This window comes from Dasypus novemcinctus, chromosome 5 (assembly GCF_030445035.2).
Source record: "Dasypus novemcinctus isolate mDasNov1 chromosome 5, mDasNov1.1.hap2, whole genome shotgun sequence".
NCBI classification, from domain to species: domain Eukaryota; kingdom Metazoa; phylum Chordata; class Mammalia; order Cingulata; family Dasypodidae; genus Dasypus; species Dasypus novemcinctus.
Window position 1 is genome coordinate 143,008,473 of NC_080677.1, and position 22,100 is coordinate 143,030,572.

The following is a 22,100-nucleotide window of genomic DNA, read 5'->3' on the forward strand; positions in this document are numbered from 1 at the left end:
CTGGTAGCTAAGGATAAAAAAAAAAATCATTTATTATATCCAAGCAGCTACCTTACTCCTTTAGTATTCACTCAGGGGACAGAACAATGCTATCAGTTAATCCTTATCTTCTAACACAGAATAATTTTCCATTTTACACATATGTGTTTATATACAATACTGCTAATAGTGGTGCATAATTACTTTTCAAATCTGCAGGTAAATCAGTTATACCCTAAACCAAGAGATGGTTACAAAACTACTTAGTAGTTCTATCTTCAACCACTTCTTCTACCCAAAGTTCTGAAGGTGAGGTTGACTTTAGCAGGATCTCAGTTTTCAGATCTGTTTTTCACCCACATTTATGCCATCGAATTCCCATAAAGATGTGCTATCTGCTGTTAGACAAATTTTAGGAAGTACATTCTAATTTTAGAACAGAAACCTTTAACTTCTTGATATTTTTATCCACAAATTCAAATTAATGCTGAAAGGCTACATTATCACAAAGCCTGTGCAGATCAAAGATCCTATGGTATTGTGAAAAGAGAAAAGGAGACTCTGAAATGTTCAGTGTTTATGCAATGTTTAATTGGGTTTTTCTCTGAACAGGGGTTTTCTTTCTGTTTTCTAACAAGTGGAGTCAAGCTCAAATAAAGTTGTTTGGTTAAAGAAGACTGCAACAACTGAGTTTGACAGATCTGAATTTGATTCCCTGCTCAAATACTTGTTAGCTGTATGACCTTGAGCAATATATCTGAATTTTCTTAGTCTCAGTTTTCTCATCTGCAAAATGAGAAAACTACCTTTATTCTTTGTTATGGCCAAAAAAACTAAATCATAAACTACACAGTATCCTGACAGCACACAACGAAAAGGCAATCATTGCTATCGTTTTCAGGCTCCCTTTTGTTCAGGCTCAGAGACTTTCCTTTCTTTGTCTTTTCTCCCCTTTATGCTGGACCTTTCCTTTCAAGAGTTCCATGAAAAAATCTGTGCAACTCTTCTGCATAAAGGTGTAAATGACTATGTCAGTATTGTCTGAGTTAATGCATTTAAACATCGGGAAAAAAAAATATGTAAACAGATAGGTGCATTTCCATTATCAAAGTGTAAGCAAGTAAGACTCATGAGATATTTCTACAGAATGCAAGGTGATATGTTAGTAAATGAAGGATTAGGATACTTTTGACCCAAAATTTGTTACCTGATTTTAAGGATTATATCCAAATAAAATAGTTTTGGGGGTGAAAACCTTTTTTTTTTTTGGAAAAGAGATGGGTGTCAGACCTGTGCTTTAATAATACTGATAGGGCAATGAGGTTTACAGCTGGCAAAGAAAAGTGAGATTAGACAGTACTGCAGCAGTCCAGAGGTGAGGTAAGGAGGTCTGGAGCCAGTGTAGCGGTAGCAGCAAGGGAGGGGAAGAAAGGCTTACAAGACAAACTGTGGTAACTACGCCCATAATGGGAACACTCGTGGTATGTGGGAAATGGGAGGAGCTGAAGATGACTGAGGTCTTGAGCTTAGGTATGTGGAAATATGGGGACCTCATTAGTATAAAAAAAAAAAAGAAGTCTTAGGAGGAAAAATCAAGGAAGTCTTCTTTAGACAAGCTAATGTCAAGGTACATGCTGAGGTTCATGGTGCAGAATTCACAGGGAGACTCAAATGTGGAAACTGGTGAAAGAGTCCAAGGCTGGAAATGTAAATTTTGTAAGTCATAGAAAAGAAAGTGACCTTTTAAAATCTAGGAATGGATGAAGTTAGCAAGAGTTTAGAAAGACAGGGTAGGAAGAGGAAGAGAAAGAAACCACCAAAAGTAGAAGAAATAATCAAAAAGGAAGGACAGCTGGCAGAGATCGTATCTTGGAAGCCAAGAGAGGAGGAGAAAAATAAGCTGTTGAAGTAAGTGCAAGGACTGGAGGGGGTGGGGGGTGGGAGGGGAAGCACCAAGAAATGAAAGAGAAAAGGGATAACAGAGAGAGATTCCTCTGAGCAGGAGGTGGGAGGAGCTACCATAAAGAATAAAGAGCAACATCTGCAAGATGGCAATGTGAAGACATCCCTGGAAAAGTTTCCTCTCAGAAACAACTAATAATAGGGCCAACTTGCTTGGAAGTCTGCAGCATGACAGAGACTAGAAAAGGACTCCACAAACACTGCATCACAGAAGAAAAGACAACTTGCCATAAAAGATGATAGGGGATCTGCAACCTGGAATTTGGACCTGCCAGGCCAGGCAAGGCCCTCCCCACTACTTGGTCCCCCCTGCTCAAAAAGTCACAGAGCAGCAGCAGTGAGCCTGGTGCTTCCTGCTCTGGTCACTGATCACCAAGCATGCACAGCAATGCGTTAGAACTCCTGACACGGGATCCAAGGTCTCACAGACCCAGGGTAGAACCCATGCAGCAAACAGTCAGGTATATCCAACAGGTAAGAAAGAGACCTGCAATGGAACTGCTGAGAAGAGATGAAGGCACTCAATCCACTCTCTAACTGCTGGAGCCCCTGAACAAAAAAGTGTGGTTTTTGAACACTGACCCCTTCTGGCTCCCTGGGGTGGGATATCCTAGCATGGAAGTTACTAGAGACAAAAAGCCTCACAGATGAAAGGGAAAACTAAACTGCTCTAAGGCAAGGTACACCCCTAAGATTGAAAATTGTAACGGAAAGGGAGCAAGGAGCCTGGAAAAGCAGTTGGGAAACCATAGCTGCTGGGAGGAAAACCGACACAAAAACAAATAGAACAAACCAGGAGTCCTGGAGAAGGAACAGAAGAAAGAAAATCTTCTCCTGGAGGTGATATAATTGCACATAATAGAAGATCAATCTTTTTTTTTTTTTTTTCAAAGATTTATTTATTTAATTTTCCCCCCTCCCCTGGTTGTCTGTTCTTGGTGTCTATTTGCTGCGTCTTGTTTCTTTGTCCGCTTCTGTTGTCGTCAGCGGCTCGGGAAGTGTGGGCGGCACCATTCCTGGGCAGGCTGCTCCTTCTTTTCACGCTGGGCGGCTTTCCTCACGGGCGCACTCCTTTCGCGTGGGGCTCCCCGACGGGGGGAACACCCTTGCGTGGCACGGCACTCCTTGCGCGCATCAGCACTGCGCATGGCCAGCTCCACACGGGTCAAGGAGGCCCGGGGTTTGAACCGCGGACCTCCCATATGGTAGACGGACGCCCTAACTACTGGGCCAAAGTCCGTTTCCCAGAAGATCAATCTTAAAAGCTGCACCACATGCCCAAGACAGGAAAAAGGGTCAAAAGACCTGAGAAAAATCTGGACAAACATAGGTCGTTCTAAAGGTGCAGTATAAGCTGGACCAAGCATTGAAGAAGATCTTAACACACAGACAATCTATAATAAAACAACAGGCAAGAGGGAGACACTGACTTTCAAAGTTAACACATCAAAATAATCAGATGCCCAGACATCAGCAAAAATCACAAGTCATGCTAGGAAACAAGAAGATATGACTCATTCAAGGAAACAAATTAAAACTTCAGAAGACACACAGACCTTGGAACAATTAATCCAAGAACATCAAACAAATCTACAAAGTCAATTCAAGGACTTGGAGAAAATATGGATAGAAATAAACTAAATATGATAGAGAGCTAAAGGATATTAAGACAATGTACAGACAAAAAGAATTAGAAAGTTTAAAAGGAAACAGAGGAAAGCAGATTTGGCACAAGCAATTGAGTTCTCACCTACCACATGGGAGGTCCAAGGTTCGGGCCCTCATGCCTCCTGGAGAAGATGAACAAGATTGCGAGTTGGCGTGATGGGGTGGTACAGTGAGCTGACTCAACAAGATGACACAGCAAGGAAACACAAAGAGGAATGAGAGACCCAACAAAGCAGGGAGTGGAGATGTCTCAAGAGACTGAGCGTCTCTCTCCCAAGTGGGAGTCTCAGGTTCAGTTCCCAGTGCCTTCTAAGGAGAATATAAGCAGACACAGAAAGAACACAGCGAAAGGACACAGAGAGCAGACAGTGAACATAAACAAAGAGGGGGGCAGGGATTAATTTAAAAAATTAAAAAAGAAACAGGACTTATTGGGATGAAAAACACAATAATGGAGACTAAATCTACATGGAAAGCATACAACAGCAGATTTCAACAAGCAGAAGGAAGAGGCAGCGAACTAGAAGACAGAACAATCAAAATCAGTCAGAAGAACAGATAGAGAAAAGAATAGAAAAACTGAGTAGAGCTCAGGGGACAGTGTGACAGCATCCTGAGTATAAATAAACACACAATGGGAGTCCCAGAAGGAGAAGAGAAGGAAAGGGAAAGGGGGCAGAAGAAATATTTGAGGAAGTAATGGCCAAAAATTTCCCAACTCTTACAAAAGACAAATCAACATGTCTAAGAAGTGCAACAAAGTCCAAACAGAATAAATCCTAATAGTACTATGCCAGGACACATCTAATCAGAATGTCAAATGCCAAAGACAAAGAGAACATTCGGAAAGCGCAACAGAAAAGTGATTACTCAAATACAAGGGATCCTCAATAAGACTAAATGTCAATTCTTCATCGGAAACCACAGAGATCAGAAGGCAGTGGTATGATAGATTTAAAAGTACTGAAAGAGAAAAACTGCCAATCGAACATTTTTTATCAAGCAAAACTGTCCTTCAAAAATGAGGGATACTCACCAAATGCAATGGATGTGTCATGATGATGGGGGAGAGTGTTGCTGCGGGGGGAGTGGTGGGGTGGGGACGGTGGGGATGAATGGGGACCTCATATTTTTTTAATGTAATATTTTTAAAAAATGAATTTAAAAAAATGAGGGAGGGAAACGGACTTTGGCCCAGTGGTTAGGGCGTCCGTCTACCATATGGGAGGTTCGTGGTTCAAACCCCGGGCCTCCTTGACCCGTGTGGAGCTGGCCATGCGCAGTGCTGATGCGCGCAAGGAGTGCCGTGCCACGCAAGGGTGTCCCCCGCGTGGGGGAGCCCCACGCGCAAGGAGTGCGCCCGTGAGGAGAGCCGCCCAGTGTGAAAAGAAAGAGCAGCCTGCCCAGGAATGGCGCCGCCCACACTTCCCGTGCCGCTGACGACAACAGAAGCGGACAAAGAAACAAGACGCAGCAAACAGACACCAAGAACAGACAACCAGGGGAGGGGGGGGGGGATTAAATAAATAAATAAATCTTTAAAAAAAAAATGAGGGAGAGTTTAAGACAGACAGAGATAAACACGAACAGAGTTTATCATGAATGAACTTCAGGAGCTTCGGGTTGAAAGGAAAAGACAGCAAAGACTGGCTTGGAGCAGCATGAAGACGGGAAAATGTTCAATAAAGGTAACTAAAAGGGTAAATGGTAAACCTTATAGCAATGTATCCTTAGACTATAATTCTACTTCTTATTTCCTATAAAGTCAGAATACCATTGAATAATAATCATGTATTCTTGTAACAGACACACAAACTATATATAAAGAGGTAATACGTGACAAAACAACATAAAGAGGGGAATGAGAGCGAAATGGGGGCTGAGAATGTATATGTTACTGAAGTTAAGTTGGTATCTTTTCAAACTAGTAGGTTATAAACTTAGGTTGTTTCATTCAAACCCAAGGGTACCCACCAAGAAAGTATTTTAAAAATACACAGACACAGAATGAGGAAGGGATCAATCAGTGACATCATAGAAGGGGGTGCAATAAAGAAAAAGAGAAAAAAAAGATATATTAAAAAAAAAAAACAAAGGAAAAAATGGCTGAAATAAGTCTTAACCTTATCAATAATAATACTGAGTATTAATGAACTATATTCCCCAGTAGAAATACAGAGATTGACAGAACGGATAAAAAAGGCACAACCCAGCGATATACTGTTTACAAGAGACACATTTTAGTTGCAAAGACACAGATAGGTTGAAAGTGAAAGATGGAAAAAGATATTCCATGCAAATAATAACCAAGACAACTGAGACAGCTATAGTAGTATCAGGCAGAATAGACATTAAGTCAACATCTGTTCCAAGAGACAAAGGAGGGCAATATATATTGATAAAAAGTGACAATCAACCAAGAAGAAATAACAATCAGAAACAATTATGCGCCTAACCATAGTGCCCCAAAATACCCAAGACAACCAACAAAAGTGAAGTGAGAAAAAGACACCTCTACTAGTCAGTGATTTTAGTAGAACACTCTGTCAACGGATAGAACATCTAGAAAGAAAATCAATAAGGAAATAGAGTACTTGACCAAAAGACAAATGAATTACATCAACATAAACAGAACACTGTACCTACAAAAGTATACACATACTTCTGAAGTACACATGGGTCATTCTCCAGGATGGACCACGTTAGTTCACAAAACAATCCTCAAAAAATTTTAAAAGCGTGAAATATTTGCATATTTATGTTTCTAGTGGCATTATTCACAATTGTCAAAAGATGGAGTGTCAATCAACCAATGAATGGATTAAAAAAAATGTGGACTATACGCACAATGAAATATCATGCAGCCATGAACAGGAATGAAATTCTAATACATGTGACAACATGGATAAACCTTGGGGACATCATGTCATGTGTAATAAGCCAGATATGAAATAACAAATACTGCATGATCTCATGGATATGAAATAATTACAGTACATAAATTCATAGTCAGAAACTACAATACAGGTTTATCAGGGGTTGAGGAGGGGTTAGGGAATTGGGGAGTTAAATCTTAATTGACAGACAATTTTATTGGGGGTGACAAAAATGTTTGGCAAGGGAGAATGGCAATGGAAGCACAAAGTTGTCACTTAATTAACACCACTGATTTATATATTTGAATGTGGTTAAAGGGGGAAATTTTAGGTTGGATATATGTTACAAAAGTAAAAATGAATATGAAAGGAAGAATCTTGGAAAGAAGGAACATGCATTCTTCCTCAGAAAAGGAAATAGAATAAAAAAAGAATAAAGATATGGAGATATTTTGAACAGGAAAGAATTAAGTGATCAAAAGACCTCTGACAAAGAGAATTAAAAAAAAAAAAAAGTGACATTTGCCTGATTTCAGTGAGTATATTTCTGTAGATGTCAGTATTACTTATCAACTAAACATGATGATGCAGGATTAAAAGCCTGAATTAAGAGCTGTGCTACTAGTTTATTTATGGTAGATGTACAAGGTGAACCACTCAGTTCATCGGAGATAGTACTCCAGCGAGATTAAAGGGCCAGATGATTTAAATTCCTCCAGGTATTATAGCTGAAGACCTTCATCTTTCAAGCCAAGTTCCTTTTAGCATGAATTATCCAAACAGGCCACACGAAATATATAACTGCTTAAAGAGATTCCATTCTGCCTGATTTTATCTCATAAGATCCATTGCTTGCTTATTCAATAGCAAGATTTAAAACTCTCTAAAACAGGAGCTGCCATACTGCTGCCTACCACCTGTTTTTGTAAATAAAGGTTTATTGGAACACAGGCATGCCCATCTGTTTACATGTTGTCTGTGGCTGCTTTTGTCAAACAACAGCACACACAAGTAGCTGGAACACAGACCATTTGGCCAAGACAGTGGAATATAGGAAAAGCTCAAGTTACAAGAAAGCCCCAGGGAAGGGAAGGGTTTGGTTGTTAGTGTTCCTTTGGATTTCAGCCAAGAGAAGGGCCCAACACTAAGCATACAGAATCATCATCCTCAAGATGTAGTTAATATTTTGAGAATTGTTTATAAATGTTTGAAAAGTATCAATAAGGAGATTATAAAAGAATTTTCCAATACTTTGGATAATTATAAATAAATAAATTAGGGTAATTTATCACAATGGTGGCTATTCAACATGCTTAATAAATTTCCTAGTAGAGCAGAAGCCAGAATCAAAATTTACAACTGCCTGGCACTGGACTAATTATGTAACAAATATGTACTATATAGTCATTTTCTGCTGTGTATATGACTACCTTTTGACTTCAATCTCCTTAGCAGGGACAAACCTAAGAAATCTAAAGAGAATTTGTTTGCTGGCATAAACAGCAAACATTGAACACAGAATTAATATCAACCGAAATCTAAAATACTCTAGAAATGGCAATTACTTCTATGAATTTTTGGCTAATAGGAAAGCATCCCAACACATGCTGATGGAATACATAAGGGACAATTTCTTCAGATCTGGACATTAACTGAAGATTACGGAGATTTTAATATATTTGTAGGCAGAAAATGAGAGAGAAGAGCAAACAGGAAAGGTCCTTTGATTTCCTAAATATACAAAATTTGATTCTGAATACATAAAAATGTCATCTGTTTTGTTCTTATTTTTTACCCTGGAAATGTATTAATAAATACAGTTTCTCTTCAATCTTACCTATACAGTTAAAGAAATAAAATATTCAGGGGTATTAATCCCTTCTTTTCTAATTGTCTCAAGAAAGTTACATGCCCAAAGTTTCTTTATAAACACTTTCTGATGACTCGTGTCTGATTCTTACTATGGGCAGGGGGAGGGCCTGCAATGAAGCCAATGTATTATTCTGTGATACTGGGAGTTATGACAGCAGGTCCCATTTCTTGTATTGTAAATGTGCACATTCTTAGTTCCAGGAAAAGGTACTTAGTGTCTTCAAGTGGCTAATGTTTTGGAGTTGATGCTCCTAACTATGAAAGTAACAAGCCCATGATGCAAGATCTGACAGCAAGTGGTGCAGCAGGGGATTAAAAAAACAAACTGGATGGGATTTTGCATCATATTCTAAATGCTTTGGCTCTTGAAACATGGATAAAGCCTCCCTACTAATTGTCAGCATGGTGAAACAACCATAAAGGACTTCAGATTTTGTTTCAACAAACAACTAAGTAACAAGAGTAATAACACTTTGCAGCAGATTCCTCATGACCCAGAAGTATTTAAGCCCTACATGTTTCTTTCCCATTTGGGGAAAAAGTCTCTAAACTACCTTAAAACGTCATGATAAAGATTAGCAAATACAAGTCAGTGGTATACTACGCCCAAAATTCTTTAAAACATGCACACCCACACAAATTTTCTTATTAGTAGCTTTTTGATGATTCCAATAAAAGATTGGGTGGCAGTTACTTCACTGACTTTTTCTTATGTTTTGCCACAGGAATGCAGTATTTTAATTCCCCTTCTCTCATCAAGTTTCATTCTTTTGCCATTGGTTTCTTCCCAAAACTCTCTTCATATTTACAGAAAATTCACAGAAATTCTAGGAACTTATTTTTGTATCAAATTAAAAATTACTGAAATATCACATGCTCAAAAGCCATATGTAGGCCACACTGAAACTTGATGTACATGAGTAATGTAACCTACATAGTTTGAATAAGTTTAATTCTCTATGCTATAATTTACTCCAGTATTTCACTCACAAAGGGAGAATCAAATGCAGTAATTAATTTGTTCCTAAATATGTGTTTCTCTTGGTAAGATTCTGAGTATCTTCCTTAAAAGTGACCTTAAAAAAGCAGAATACAAATGCTTTTAAGACTGAGGGTAAGAGGGAGAGGCAGGGAAATTACTTCTCTGACCTATCCGCATAGGTGCTAGATGAAGCATGCTCACAGAACTTAGGCTATGTTTCTGGGTTCCATATGCACAAGAAGAAATGTTATCTGAAAACATTTAATGGCCACTTTTCTGTTAAATTTTCAGCATACTGTGATTTCAAAAAGAGGTTATTGGTACGCATTGTGTACCTGTTCCTAAAAATGTATTAAACTTTTTTTTTTGAGGTATCAGGGGCCAGGGATTAAACCTAGTACCCTTGAACGTGGGAAGGCAGCGCTCAACCACTGAGTCACATTAGCTTCCCTGAGTTGGTTTTACCATTTTCGCTTGTTGTTTGTTTTTTGATTTTTTTTTTCAAAAGGGAGGTATCAGGAACCAAACCTGGGACCGCCTGTGGGGAGGAAAGTGCTCAACCACTTGAGCCACACCTGCTCCAACTAAAATTTAATAATACCACTTGTGTTTTAGTATACTTTAAAAAATTTTAAGAGTATGTCTATGTTTTCCTTTCATTCGCAACAATTCTGAGAGATACAAAGAAAAAATTCTTTAAAAAAAAATAATCTAAAAACTAAAGCAAGAGGTTCAGTGACTTCTGCAGATCACGGCACTGGTGAATGGAAAACCTAAGACTAGGCCATCCAGATGTCCTGACTGGATGCCTGAGTTTTTGCCAGTAGACATCACCCCATTTCTTGTATTAAATTGACAGAGATACTTTTACTTTAATTTTATTTTTGATTGAGTGCTACTGGGACTAATTTCTTGAAACTCCTTTGCATTTCCGTCAAGTAGTTAATGATCTAGAAATAAACACTCTGGAGCCCCAGATGTTTATACAGAGAATGTAATTCATTTGTTATATCTGTTTTCTAAACTTAGATTTTTTTTCAAACATGAGGTTTTCCTAAAGTAGTTCAGATATGACTAGGAGGGTCTGTTATCTGTATTTTCTTCCACTATCAACTACAATATTCAGTATACATAGGTCTCCTTTTGGATCAGTTAACCACCCTTTTGCCATATTGTTATTTTAATGAAGAGAGCACAATAAACTATTTTGGTGCTATATTCAAAGCAAATAATTTACCATAAGGTGGTTTTATAAAAAAATTTACATTACTGAAATGTTTGAAAATATTAACTGAAAGCTGAAAACAGATCAAAACAGATTATACCAGAGAAGGACTCATTTCCCTGGCAAACACAAGACAATACAGATCAGAGTGGAGGCAGAAAAATGTGTAACTTATCCAAGTGTCATAGAGTCACACTTCTCATCAAATAAGCTCTGACCCTTTTCATCTAATACTTCTTATTTTATGCTACTTTCAAACAACTTAGGAAAATGCTTCCAAATATTATACTTTTTCCAATACAGAAGTCCTCACTTGTTATAGAACCTACATACAAAATCACATGAAGCAAACAAATAAAAAGAATCTAGAAATGTGTAGCCAAAAACAATATAAAGTAGTACTGATTAAAGGCCTCCAACTTCCCTAAATGATTCCCCAAATAATGAAACTCTACTTCAAACTTCCCTGCCTTATCAACACTATTAAAATTTCTTTAGGAGCATATTTCGGCATAAGTGAGAAGAAAACAAGTCATTAGAAATGGCTGTAATTTCCCCTAATGAACAAGAACACATTCCTTTAAGAACAGAAAGCTCCTAAATTCTAGCTGTAGCAGATATGGGTGGCAAAAAATAGTTAAAACCAAGGGTTCCAACAAACAGTAGAACCACAGTAGCCCTGGAGTTGAAGCATCTGAGGCTCTTCATTCTTTCCACTGTATGGATTTTACAGACTATGTATATAGAGAAGACGACAATCAAAAAAGGTACATGGTTAAGGGATATGGTTCTCCGGTAGTCATTTAAATACTGACAATGAGAATAAGAAGCATATTTGGATATAAGGCAAATAGCGTTCCCAGACAAGTACACTTACCTATATGAGTCTGAGCCATGACATCAGCCAGCCTGTGAGCAGCACCGCTTCCCCCACTTTGCGTGGAAGAAGAAGAAGTTGTGGATGTGGTCGAGCCATGGATGGCTTGGCTGATCCAGTGCTCCATGTTGATGCTGCCTTGGCTGGAGGTGGGGGTGCCCTGGGAATCACCCTGTACCGAGCCTTCATCTTCTGAGCCAGAAGAGGTATCTACATGTAAAAAGAGACACGATTTGCTATATATTATAGCAAAGAAACATGCCCAAATCTTCAGTCCCTCTCCAAACAGAACTCTATTGCAATGCAGACTTACTTCACCTAATAACTGTTCAGTTAATAACTTTGTGTTTTAAACACACTCAAAAAGTTACACCATTTTTCAGAGAATGAACTTTGTAATTTAATGATATTTTTCATCCAAAATCATATTAAAATAAATGTGCTATCAGAAGTTTATTTTGACATTACAATCTCAGACAAAGAAATACTCTCCAATTTCCTCCATGCAACAGCCTGGAAAGAAACTAAACGTGTTCTGTATGCAAAACCAAGTAAGAATGGTATGACAGCACTTTTAAGAGATGTTAACTACATATGCTACTTTCATGTGATTCAATGCATGATTGTTTTTAGCCCTATTCTATTCTGAATTATTTTTCTGTGCTATTAATTACTTTTAAGTTCAGTTTGAGTGCAAGATAATGATGAATCGCCCAAAAGGTTGGGATTTTGGTGAAGAAAGAAGAATGCATCTGACAATAAAGGATTCCCTCACATCCCTCCCTACCAGCCACTACATACTTAAGTCTTCTCTTCCTCCACTCCTAAGGACGATAAGTCTTTATCACATTACATTTTATATACAAACTACATTTATTTACTTCTACATTATTTATTTCTTATAAAAATTTGTCTTCTCTATTCAGTGATTTTTTTTTTGAAAACTGTTTGGATATTTTGGGTTGAGATCAAGCATAATTTTTTGCATTAAAATTGATGGGATATTTTAAATTTAATAACATTTCACTTAGGGGCAAGGTTTTCAAGAATGAAGTATTGGTGTACTTGTTATTTAAGACTTCAATGTGAGAATGACATTTAGGATATCCTACCTATAGATAAGTTATATGAGATGCAAGGAGGTAAAAAGCATTTTAGCAGCTCCAGTATATTTAATGATAACATTAAGGACAATCTTAAATCAAGACACAGGGCTTTTTAACCATAGCTGTAAAGAATATTTACACTATTATTTTATTATCATTGGCACATGACTGGGCTGTTGGAAATTTTTTAAAAAGTGAATTTGTTAAAAAAGCAACAATCATAGTAGAACCTACTGTATTCTTTCCCTTATCCCACATTTTAAAATAACTGAGTTATAACTAATAAAAATTAAAATTTGCATATTACATATATACGCATTTATGACTTTTCACAAGTGTATGCATACATATATCCACCAACCCTATCAGATATGAACATTATCTTCACAGAAAGTTCTCTCACTCCTTCTTACAATTTCTTATCTACTATCGCACTCTGCCTTCACACACATGAAAAAAAAAAAACCCAAAAACTATTCAATAATATCCCTCATGATATAGTGAACAAAATCTTAGGAAACCAAATCTAGCAATACATAAAAAATACGCTATGAATGACCAAGTGATGACCAGGAATTAACACTGTGGTCAGGAATTAATAATGATTTAACATTTAAATGTAAATTAAAAAAATACATCACATACTCATAGAACAAAGGGAAAACAACACACTTTAATCTTATTAGATGTTCAAAAAGCATTTGATAAGACATAACACCCACTCCTCTCAGCAAACTAGTAATAGAAAGAACTTCCTTAACCTTATAAAGGGCAACTATGAAAAATACATGGTTAATATTGCACTTAATGGTAAATGAATGCATTCCCCTTAAAGATGAGAAGGAGGCAAGGATGTCCCTGCTTGTCAATTCTATTCAATTTCTATTTTCCACTTTGCAAACTAATAACCATACAACAGTATAATTCCACTAACTTGCCCTTCTCCTACCTGTGATTGTTGGTCCCACTTTCTAAATAGAGAAGTTTGGGTTTATGGAAGAATCGTGCATAAAATACAGGATTCCCATACATCACCCACCACCAATACCTTGCACTGGTGTGGGCATTTGTTACAATTGATGATAGCACTTTTTTTTTTTAAAAGAGGTTCCAGGGATTGAACCCGGGACCTCGTACATGGGAAGCAGGTGCTCAAACCACTGAGCTACATCTGCTCCCAGCACATTTTTATAATTATACCATTAAAGTCCATGGTTAACGTAGGGTTCATTATTTGTGTAGTATAGTTCCACAGATTTTTAAAAATTTTATTCTGTTAAAATATACTTTTATATTTACCTATTTATTTCCTCTTTTTTCCTTCTTGTAAATCCAAATTTTCTCCTGATATTTTCCTTCAGCCTAAAGGAAATTCCTTAGTATGCTTGTAGTTCTACTGGTAATACCATCTCATTTTTCATGTTTCTGAATACATCTTTGAGTCATTCTTGTTTAAGAAGGATATTTTCACTGGATATGAGTGCTAAAGCACCTTAAAGATGACTTTCCACTGGTTTTTGGCTTTCATTGTATCTATATATGTTAGTATAGTCATCATTCACATGATTGCTCTCCTGTATGTGAAGTCGTTTGCTCACCTCTGGTTACTTTCAAGATTTCCCCAATCTTTAGTTTTCAGCACTTTGACTATTAAGAACTTAGGTATGATTCTTTTGATAAATATCCTGCTTGGGCGCCATTGAATTTCTAAGTTCTGTAAGTTGCTGTTTTACATCAAATTTGAGGAACTTTTTTTTTTTTAGTTTTATTTATTTATTTCCCCATCCATCCCATTGTCTGCTCTCTATGTCCATTCGCTATGTGTTCTTCTGTGTCCACTTGCATTCTTGTCATAGTGGCACCAGGAATCTGTGTTGCTTTTCTTGTTGGGTCATCTTGCATCTTGTCAGCTCTCTGTGTGTGCGGTGGCAGTTCTGTGTGGGCTGCACTTTTTTCACATGGGGCACACTCCGTGTCTGGGGGGCATCCCTACATGGGGGACACTCCTGTGTGTCATGGCACTCCTTGCACATGGCAGCATTGCACGTAGATCACCTCACCACACAAGTCAGGAGGTCCTGGGTACCGAACCCTGGACCTACTATATGGTAGGCAGACATGCTATCAGTTGAGCCACAACTGCTTCCCAAATTTGAGGAACTTTTGACGATTATTCCTTCAAATATTTTTTTGCCTTGTTTTTCACTCCCATCTCACGCTTGGATTCCAATTATGTTAATATGTTAATATTTTTCCATGGGTGTTTGAAGTTCTGTTCATTGTTTCTTTGTCTTCTATTATTCAGTTTGGTTAATTTCTATAGATCTATCTTCAAGTTCTAGTTCAAAGCCTCCCCTTCAGACCTTTCATCTCCACTTTGATGTTCTCATCCAGTGAAATTCCATTTCAGTATTGTATGTTTCAATTCTAGAGTTTCTATTACTTTTATATTTTTCTTTTTCTGCCTAAGTCAATTATTAATGCAACATTTTCTTTTAGTTGTTATATTTTTATTTGATTCTCTAAACAAATATTTGTAACTTTTTAAAGAATTCTCTTCTACTATATCCAACTATACCAAGGTTATCTAATAGAATTATTAGAGCCTTATATATAATTTTAAACTTTCTAGAAGCCATGTAAGAAACATATTAAGAAACTGGTATGATTAATAATATATTTTTATTTAGCTCAAAATACCCAAAATATTAGCATTTCCAGCTGTAAGTATAAAAATTTTAAATGAAATATTTTGGTTTTTTTTCATATTCAGTCTCTGAAATCTGGTATATATTTCATACATACTGAATATAATTCAGACTAGCCACATTTCATGTGTTTAAAAGTCACTATGACAATGAAGACCATCCTGTGTTCATTTACTATTGAATTCTTTTCTTGACAATAGATTACATTTTCCTGGTTCTTTGTATATAAAAGTGATTGCTTACTGAATACCAGGCATTGTGGCTAATATGTTGAGGAGATTAAATCCAGTCATTTTCTTCTGAAGGCTTTTGTGTCTTGTTTCAACAGGCAGTTCAAAAACTAGTTGATTATCTTTGTTAGTGTGGATCTGTAGAAAGTCCAAGGTGTTTCCCAAGTCCCTCTAACTTGGTAAGACACAACCCTCAAACTCTGTCTCCCCTATGCTTCCTCGTGGAACTTGGATTTTGGTCTTACTGTAGGTATACTATATGACTTATTCTAGTGCAGATTCCACATTCCTGAAGTACAGCCTTTCTTGTGTCTCAGGAGGATGCCATATATATTAAAAAGCCATTAAGGGAAGCAGACTTGGCCCAGTGGTTAGGGCGTCCGTCTACCGCACGGGAGGTCTGCGGTTCAAATCCCAGGCCTCCTTGACCCATGTGGAGCTGGCCCACATGCAGCACTGATGCATGCAAGGAGTGCCCTGCCATGCAGGGGTGCCCCCCGCATGCAGGGAGTACGCCCCGTAAGGAGAGCCACCCAGTGCAAAAGAAAGTGCAGCCTGCCCAGGAGTGGCGCTGCACACATGGAGAACTGATGCAGCAAGATGATGCAACAAAAAGAGACACAGATTCCCATGCCGTTGACAACAACAGAAGCGGAGAACAGACAACTGGGGGGGAGGGAGAGAAACTAATAAAAAATACATCTTAAAAAAAAAGCCATTGTAATAGTGACAGAACTTCAATGGCACTCAATAGTATTCACAAGTATAGTGTCAGGAATAGTGTCTCTGTTCTGCTCCCTGAACCCTGGAGTAGATGCCATCTAATTACACACAGATGGTCTTTCCATTGACAAATACAACCCATCCCTCATGATGCAAGGACTTCGGGACCCCCACCCCTTTGCAGAATTCATTGCTCTCTGCACCACAGTCTGAAATCTCTCTAGGCAGAGAACTTGGGATTGTGGGGCTCACCTTGTAAGTTTTCCTTCTTTTGGGTATCATAGTCTTGTTTTGCCTGTGGTCCACTGTCTAAATACAGGGTTTTTTCCCCTTTTTTTGGGCAGTTTTATAGTTGTTTACAGTGGGAGGGTTAGTCTAGTACCAATTTCTCCACTATATAGTTAGAAAAAGCCCTGGCAAATTATTCTTACATTTTCACAGATAATACCTAAGAGAAAATGTCTCTACTAGAAAAATGGTAGTATAGTAACCCTAATTAGATCTTTTCCAAACTACAATACTGGTCAGCAACAAGTCATTTCATTCAGAGTACATAAATTTCAAGAATATTCTTTAAAGAGCAGTGAACACGAGATGAATTTTAGCAAATGTTACCAAAACCCAAGGAAAACAGAATGAGAGAAAATACAGTTGATCCCAGATTTTGTTCAAGCAAGTTCAGCTATAAATATTCAAAATACGGCTAAGCACAAAATAGGTTATATGAATACAATTTTTATTATGATAGCATTGACATTTATGATTGTCCTAAATTATCTTGTGTGATAGGACCACTAAGAAACCTGAAAGTTTACAAAATGTATTATATGGAGTACATGAAAATGCTAGTCAAATAATTAAATGCAAATTTTCACCAAAAATAACATTCCCAATAATATTCTTTTCATGTTTTGCAAAGACAAGGTTTGTTTTCTTTAAAGCTTGCCTTTAATCATGGATGACACAACAACATTTCTCAATGGATGGATTCAATATGTGAAATAAGCAAATACATGAACAATCACATAGTTTCTTGCATGTTAAATCCATTGTTTTCCTGATAAAAAGTGGTTCAGAAAAATTAATGAATCTCAGGCTCTTTAAGATTTTGTTACCCTTGTGAGGCCATCCTGTTTTGTTATCCACATAACACATAGAAAATAAGTTTCTTTTCATCACAATATAAATTTTGACCATAAACTAAATAAACAGAAATAAGCAGGTTAATTATGCTGTTTTTAAATAACCCCAAAATATGTTTTGTGGAAAAGCATAAAGAAAAGGGTAAGCAAATTAGCAAAAAAGGACTGGCTTGCGTAATCTGTAAAAAAAAAAAAAAAAAAAAAAAAAACAAACCACAAAGGTATTTAAGTTTTATTCCATGAATCTTACTACTTCAAGTTTGAAAGACATGTAAAGTTGACTACTTGGAGCTGTTTGAAGTAATACTGATATATACGTGACCACTGGTATGCTTTGAAGTCTGTGCTTCTACTATCCTCTTCAAGTGCTTACAAACAGTCAGGGCTAGTCCTTCAAATATGTAAATACTCCAAAAAGTGTTGTATGCATTCAACTGTTCCTTTAGCACCATAAGATTTTTTGTATGTAAAAAACATAAATGTTAAAATTTTTAAATGGTGGTGTTTAAAACTTTTCAAAGCAGTATGCTAATTTTATGTCTGTACAAAAGACAGAATGACAAAATGAAATGTTGCAATCAAAACCACAAAAACAAAATATCAAGTAAAATAGCTTTAATCCTTTATGTTTCTAATACATATCTGTATAATTTAGCTTTCTGCTTCACTTTGGTTTTGAAGATTATGAAACATAGATAGTAATTATTTGGGGACACTGATGTAGAGAACTCAAGTAGCTACATAAAATTTAAGATGAAATAAAAGCAAGATTATATAACAGAAATATAACTGGGATATTAGAGTCAGTCATTTAGTTGAGGGTCTGCAGGTCCATGGGCTGAATCCAGTCAGCCACCTGGTTTATAAATAAATTTTATTGGAACTCAGCTACACCCATTTGCTTACATATTGTCTATGCAGAGCTCAGTAGCTGTGACAGAGACTTCTAGCCCAAAGAGACAAAAATACTATCTGGCACTTTATAGAAGTTTGATAAAAACTGATTTAAATAACAAAGTTTTTAATTCATTTCGTTTACTAAACTAAATACACCATATTTATATTTTAAAGGCATTGGCATTATGTATCTACCAGTCTAAACAGAAGAAAAGTGCAACTAAATTAATACTATGGAGTTCCTTCTTTTCTGCTACGTGAAGAATTTAAATGAGTAAAATTATTAAGACTTTACAAGTGTTTTATTGTAATATTAATGAGTCTCAGAAGTTTAAATTGTGAATTAATATACATTTTATATGCATAGTGTTAATTTTCCTTCCAAGTTTATTTCAGAGTACATATGTATTCTGTTTCTGGGCTTCCAGTTCACAAAACGTGAATTACGGCATCATTATTTTGAAAGCTAAAAAGACTGCGGTGGGTGGAGCAGTGGCCCATTAATTCTAACAACAAGCTCATCAAGGTTAAGAAGACAGTGAGAGCATGTGCTCACCTGGAGGTGTGTAGGCATCCATCGAGGTCTGGACAACCAAGGACCTGCGTTTGGAGGGCATAGGCACTGCCATCTTTCGTTCTTTGTGTTTAGCGAGAGCTGCCTGAACAGCTTCAGTATGAACGTCTAAAACAAACAGAAAAGAGCTCAATTACTCCATTGTTCAGTTAACATTATAAAGGCCCCATGCTTTTACTCCTTTTTTCCTCTGGCCCTCTGGCAAAATTTATCTTCCTACTGAAACTGACATAAATGGACGGTTGAGAAAGGGAAAAAAGGTTTTAAAAAACCCTACTAGTTTATAAGCTCTGGTAAAAAAAAAAAGACCTTAAAATTCATTCCAGGACATTTACTGATTCATTTATCATCAGAATCTGTATAAGTAATCACATATTGGCTGCAAACTGCTGTGTGGTTTTTCTTGGAGTGAATGGATCTTGATCACCAGATATTTCCTATACATCACGTTATCAAGCCACATATTTCAAGGTACTTTGAAGGGACATATGTTCACCTTATAGGTAGTTAGTAATGATTATAGCTAACATTTACTGATTACTCATTTATGAACCAGGCACTAAGTTAAGACACTGTATGTATATTGACACATTACGTTAATTCATTTACTCTATAAATATTTATCGAATGACTACTTTGTAAAGTCATGTCCAAAGGCTCTAGGGATATACAATGGTGAATAAGACATATGGTCATGATATCTCATATAGGTTAGAAGAGTCAGACAACAATCACAGTAAAGAATTAAAATAGGATATAACAGAATAAATGAGTGGTTACTTTGAATTGTGAGGTCAGGGAAGACTTCTCAATCTGAATAAGAATGAACCAGCCAGCAGCTGTCAAGAGAATCTCCAAGGTACCCAGTCCAAAGGCCCTAAACTGAGAGTAGGAATGGTGTTGGGGGAAAGGAGAACAACAGCAGCAAAAAATCAAAGTCATTGGTCAAGGGAAGAGGGACTCATCAGGATGAGGGCATTAGGCCACTTTTAATCATTTCAATCCCATTCTAAGCATGACAGGAGACCACTGGCAGATTTTAAACCAGAGAATGGCATGACCTGATTTACATTTTGGTGGGTTGATGCCAGCTGCTGTGAAGAAGACTGCAGGAAAACAGGAACAGAAGGCTTTCCCATAGACAAGATAATATGGCTATGCTCACAATATTTCCAACAACTCTATGGAGTAGATACTCAGATTATTTCCATTCTACAGATGAAGAAACCTGTCAGGAAACTCTCTCGAACTCGTAAAACTGTTAAGTGGCATTGCTAGGACTTTATGAAGGATGTGAAGGGTAGGGTTCACGTCTTTTCGACACTCTATTACACTCTAATTGTTCCTTTGTGCCAGTCAGTGATATCTTTTATGAACATATAGACACTTAACTCCTTCATGGAGCCTACCCTAAAACTCCACCATGATTAACAGCGATCTCTACAACAAGGAGCTGCCAGGGAACCAGATTAATATTTTAGAGCAGGGGCCAGCAAACCACAGCACGGGGGCCAAACTGACACTGTCATCTGTTTTTGTACATAGCATTTTATCGAAATAGCCACACCTCATCACGTATGTAGAGTCTTTGGATGCTTTCTACACTACAAGGACAGAGGTAAGTAGTTGCGACAGAGACCATGATGACCCACAAAGCCAAAAAAAAAAAAAAAAAAAAAAATTGGCATTTGGTCCTTTACAGAACGGTGTGTTGACTCCTGGTTGTATTCTGAAATGATAATATTGAATTCCAAAAATATTGTAAACATGTTTACCACAATTAGAATGTAAGCAAATTGAGAAAAACATGTTTTTTTAACAGGTATTTTTGCGAGATGTGATATGGATTGGCTGGGTGCCAGCCAAGAGGGGCACTCTCTTGATAAAAATATTGATGACCAGAGCTCTGAGGCACAAAAACCCAAAGCCTTGGCGGTGAGTGTCCAGCCGAGGCAGACTGATAACGCAGTCACTCCAACTGCCGGCTCCAATGCCCGAGCTATGCTGTGAGGTCGCCCACATCCCTGCCACGCAGAGACCACCAGCACCTCCGGACCCTCCACTGAGGCCACATCGGACCAGCTCCCGAGACCCCAGTTAAAGATTAACTGCCTTCTTTGTGCCTGGCCGAGGCCAACAGACTACAGAGGATCTGGTATTCTCCAGCATTAAATGTGGTAGGGACCTTCACCTGGTTAGTGCATCTTGGTGGTATGGGCAGCTTGCGATTAAGCAAATAGCACTGAGCAGACCAACACAGCTTTGCCAAATATGCTTTCCATTTGCTATCATTCCTCAGGTCATTTTACAATTTCATGATACTTACAGGATAATCCCATTTTAGAATACACTATATACCACATGCTATTAACTTATTTAGGGTTTTATCTTGTTTTTGTGTGAACTTCTCTTTTCTCCTGAACTAGACAAAGTATTTTAAGACAAAAATCTTCTCACTTTTTTTCTTAAACTCCCAGATCAAAAACTGATGATTGCGTAACTGACTTGTATTAATAACAGCTTAAAACAAAAGGGTCTCATCCATGAGGTGAGAAAGTATATTAATTCTTCAAAAATCAAGCAATTTTGGTTTGGTACATTAACTTAAAAAAATTTATTTATTTATTTATTTCTCTCCCCTCCCCCAACCCCGGTTGTCTGTTCTCTGTGTTTATTTGCTGGGTCTTCTTTGTCCCCTTCTGTTGTTGTCAGCGGCACGGGAATTGGTGTTTCTTTTTGTTGTTGTTGTTGCTCATCTTGCTGTGTCAGCTCTCCGTGTGTGCAGCGCCATTCCTGGGCAGGCTGCACTTTCTTTCACGCTGGGCGGCTCTCCTTACAGAGCACACTCCTCGCATGTGGGGCTCTCCTATGCAGGGACACCCCTGCGTGGCAGGGCACTCCTTGCGCACATCAGCACTGCGCATGGGCCAGCTCCACATGGGTCAAGGAGGCCCGGGGTTTGAACCGCGGACCTCCCATGTGGTAGACAGATGCCCTAACCACTGGGCCAAGTCCGTTTCCCTACATTAACTTTTAAAACTTTGATAAAATTTTGAAAAACTGCAAGGATGGAACAGAAAACTATATAACTTTAAATTCCCCAACTGTTTACACTTCTTAGCCCACTGCTTTATCATTCTTTCTCTATGTGTGCATTATATTATTTTTTTTCTAAAAATGAAACTTAATTTAAAAATAAACTGCAAATACCATGGCTCTCTATGCCTACGTATTTCCTAATAAAGAGGGTTTTCTCATATATAACCACAGTATAATTCT

At 37.6% G+C, this 22,100-nt stretch overlaps 1 protein-coding gene across 4 annotated transcripts in view; it reads right to left on the bottom strand.

Annotated features, from left to right (window-relative positions):
- DIP2C (disco interacting protein 2 homolog C) overlaps positions 1–22,100 on the bottom strand; it is a 534,437-nt gene that overhangs the window by 192,405 nt on the left and 319,932 nt on the right. For all 4 annotated transcript variants that reach the window (XM_004454050.4, XM_004454048.4, XM_004454049.4 and 1 more), the window contains 2 exons: positions 18,804–18,929; positions 11,442–11,651 (listed from right to left, as the gene is read on the bottom strand). In XM_004454050.4, coding sequence (XP_004454107.1) covers positions 11,442–11,651; positions 18,804–18,929 — 336 coding nt within the window. The remainder of the gene's footprint in view (positions 1–11,441; positions 11,652–18,803; positions 18,930–22,100) is intronic.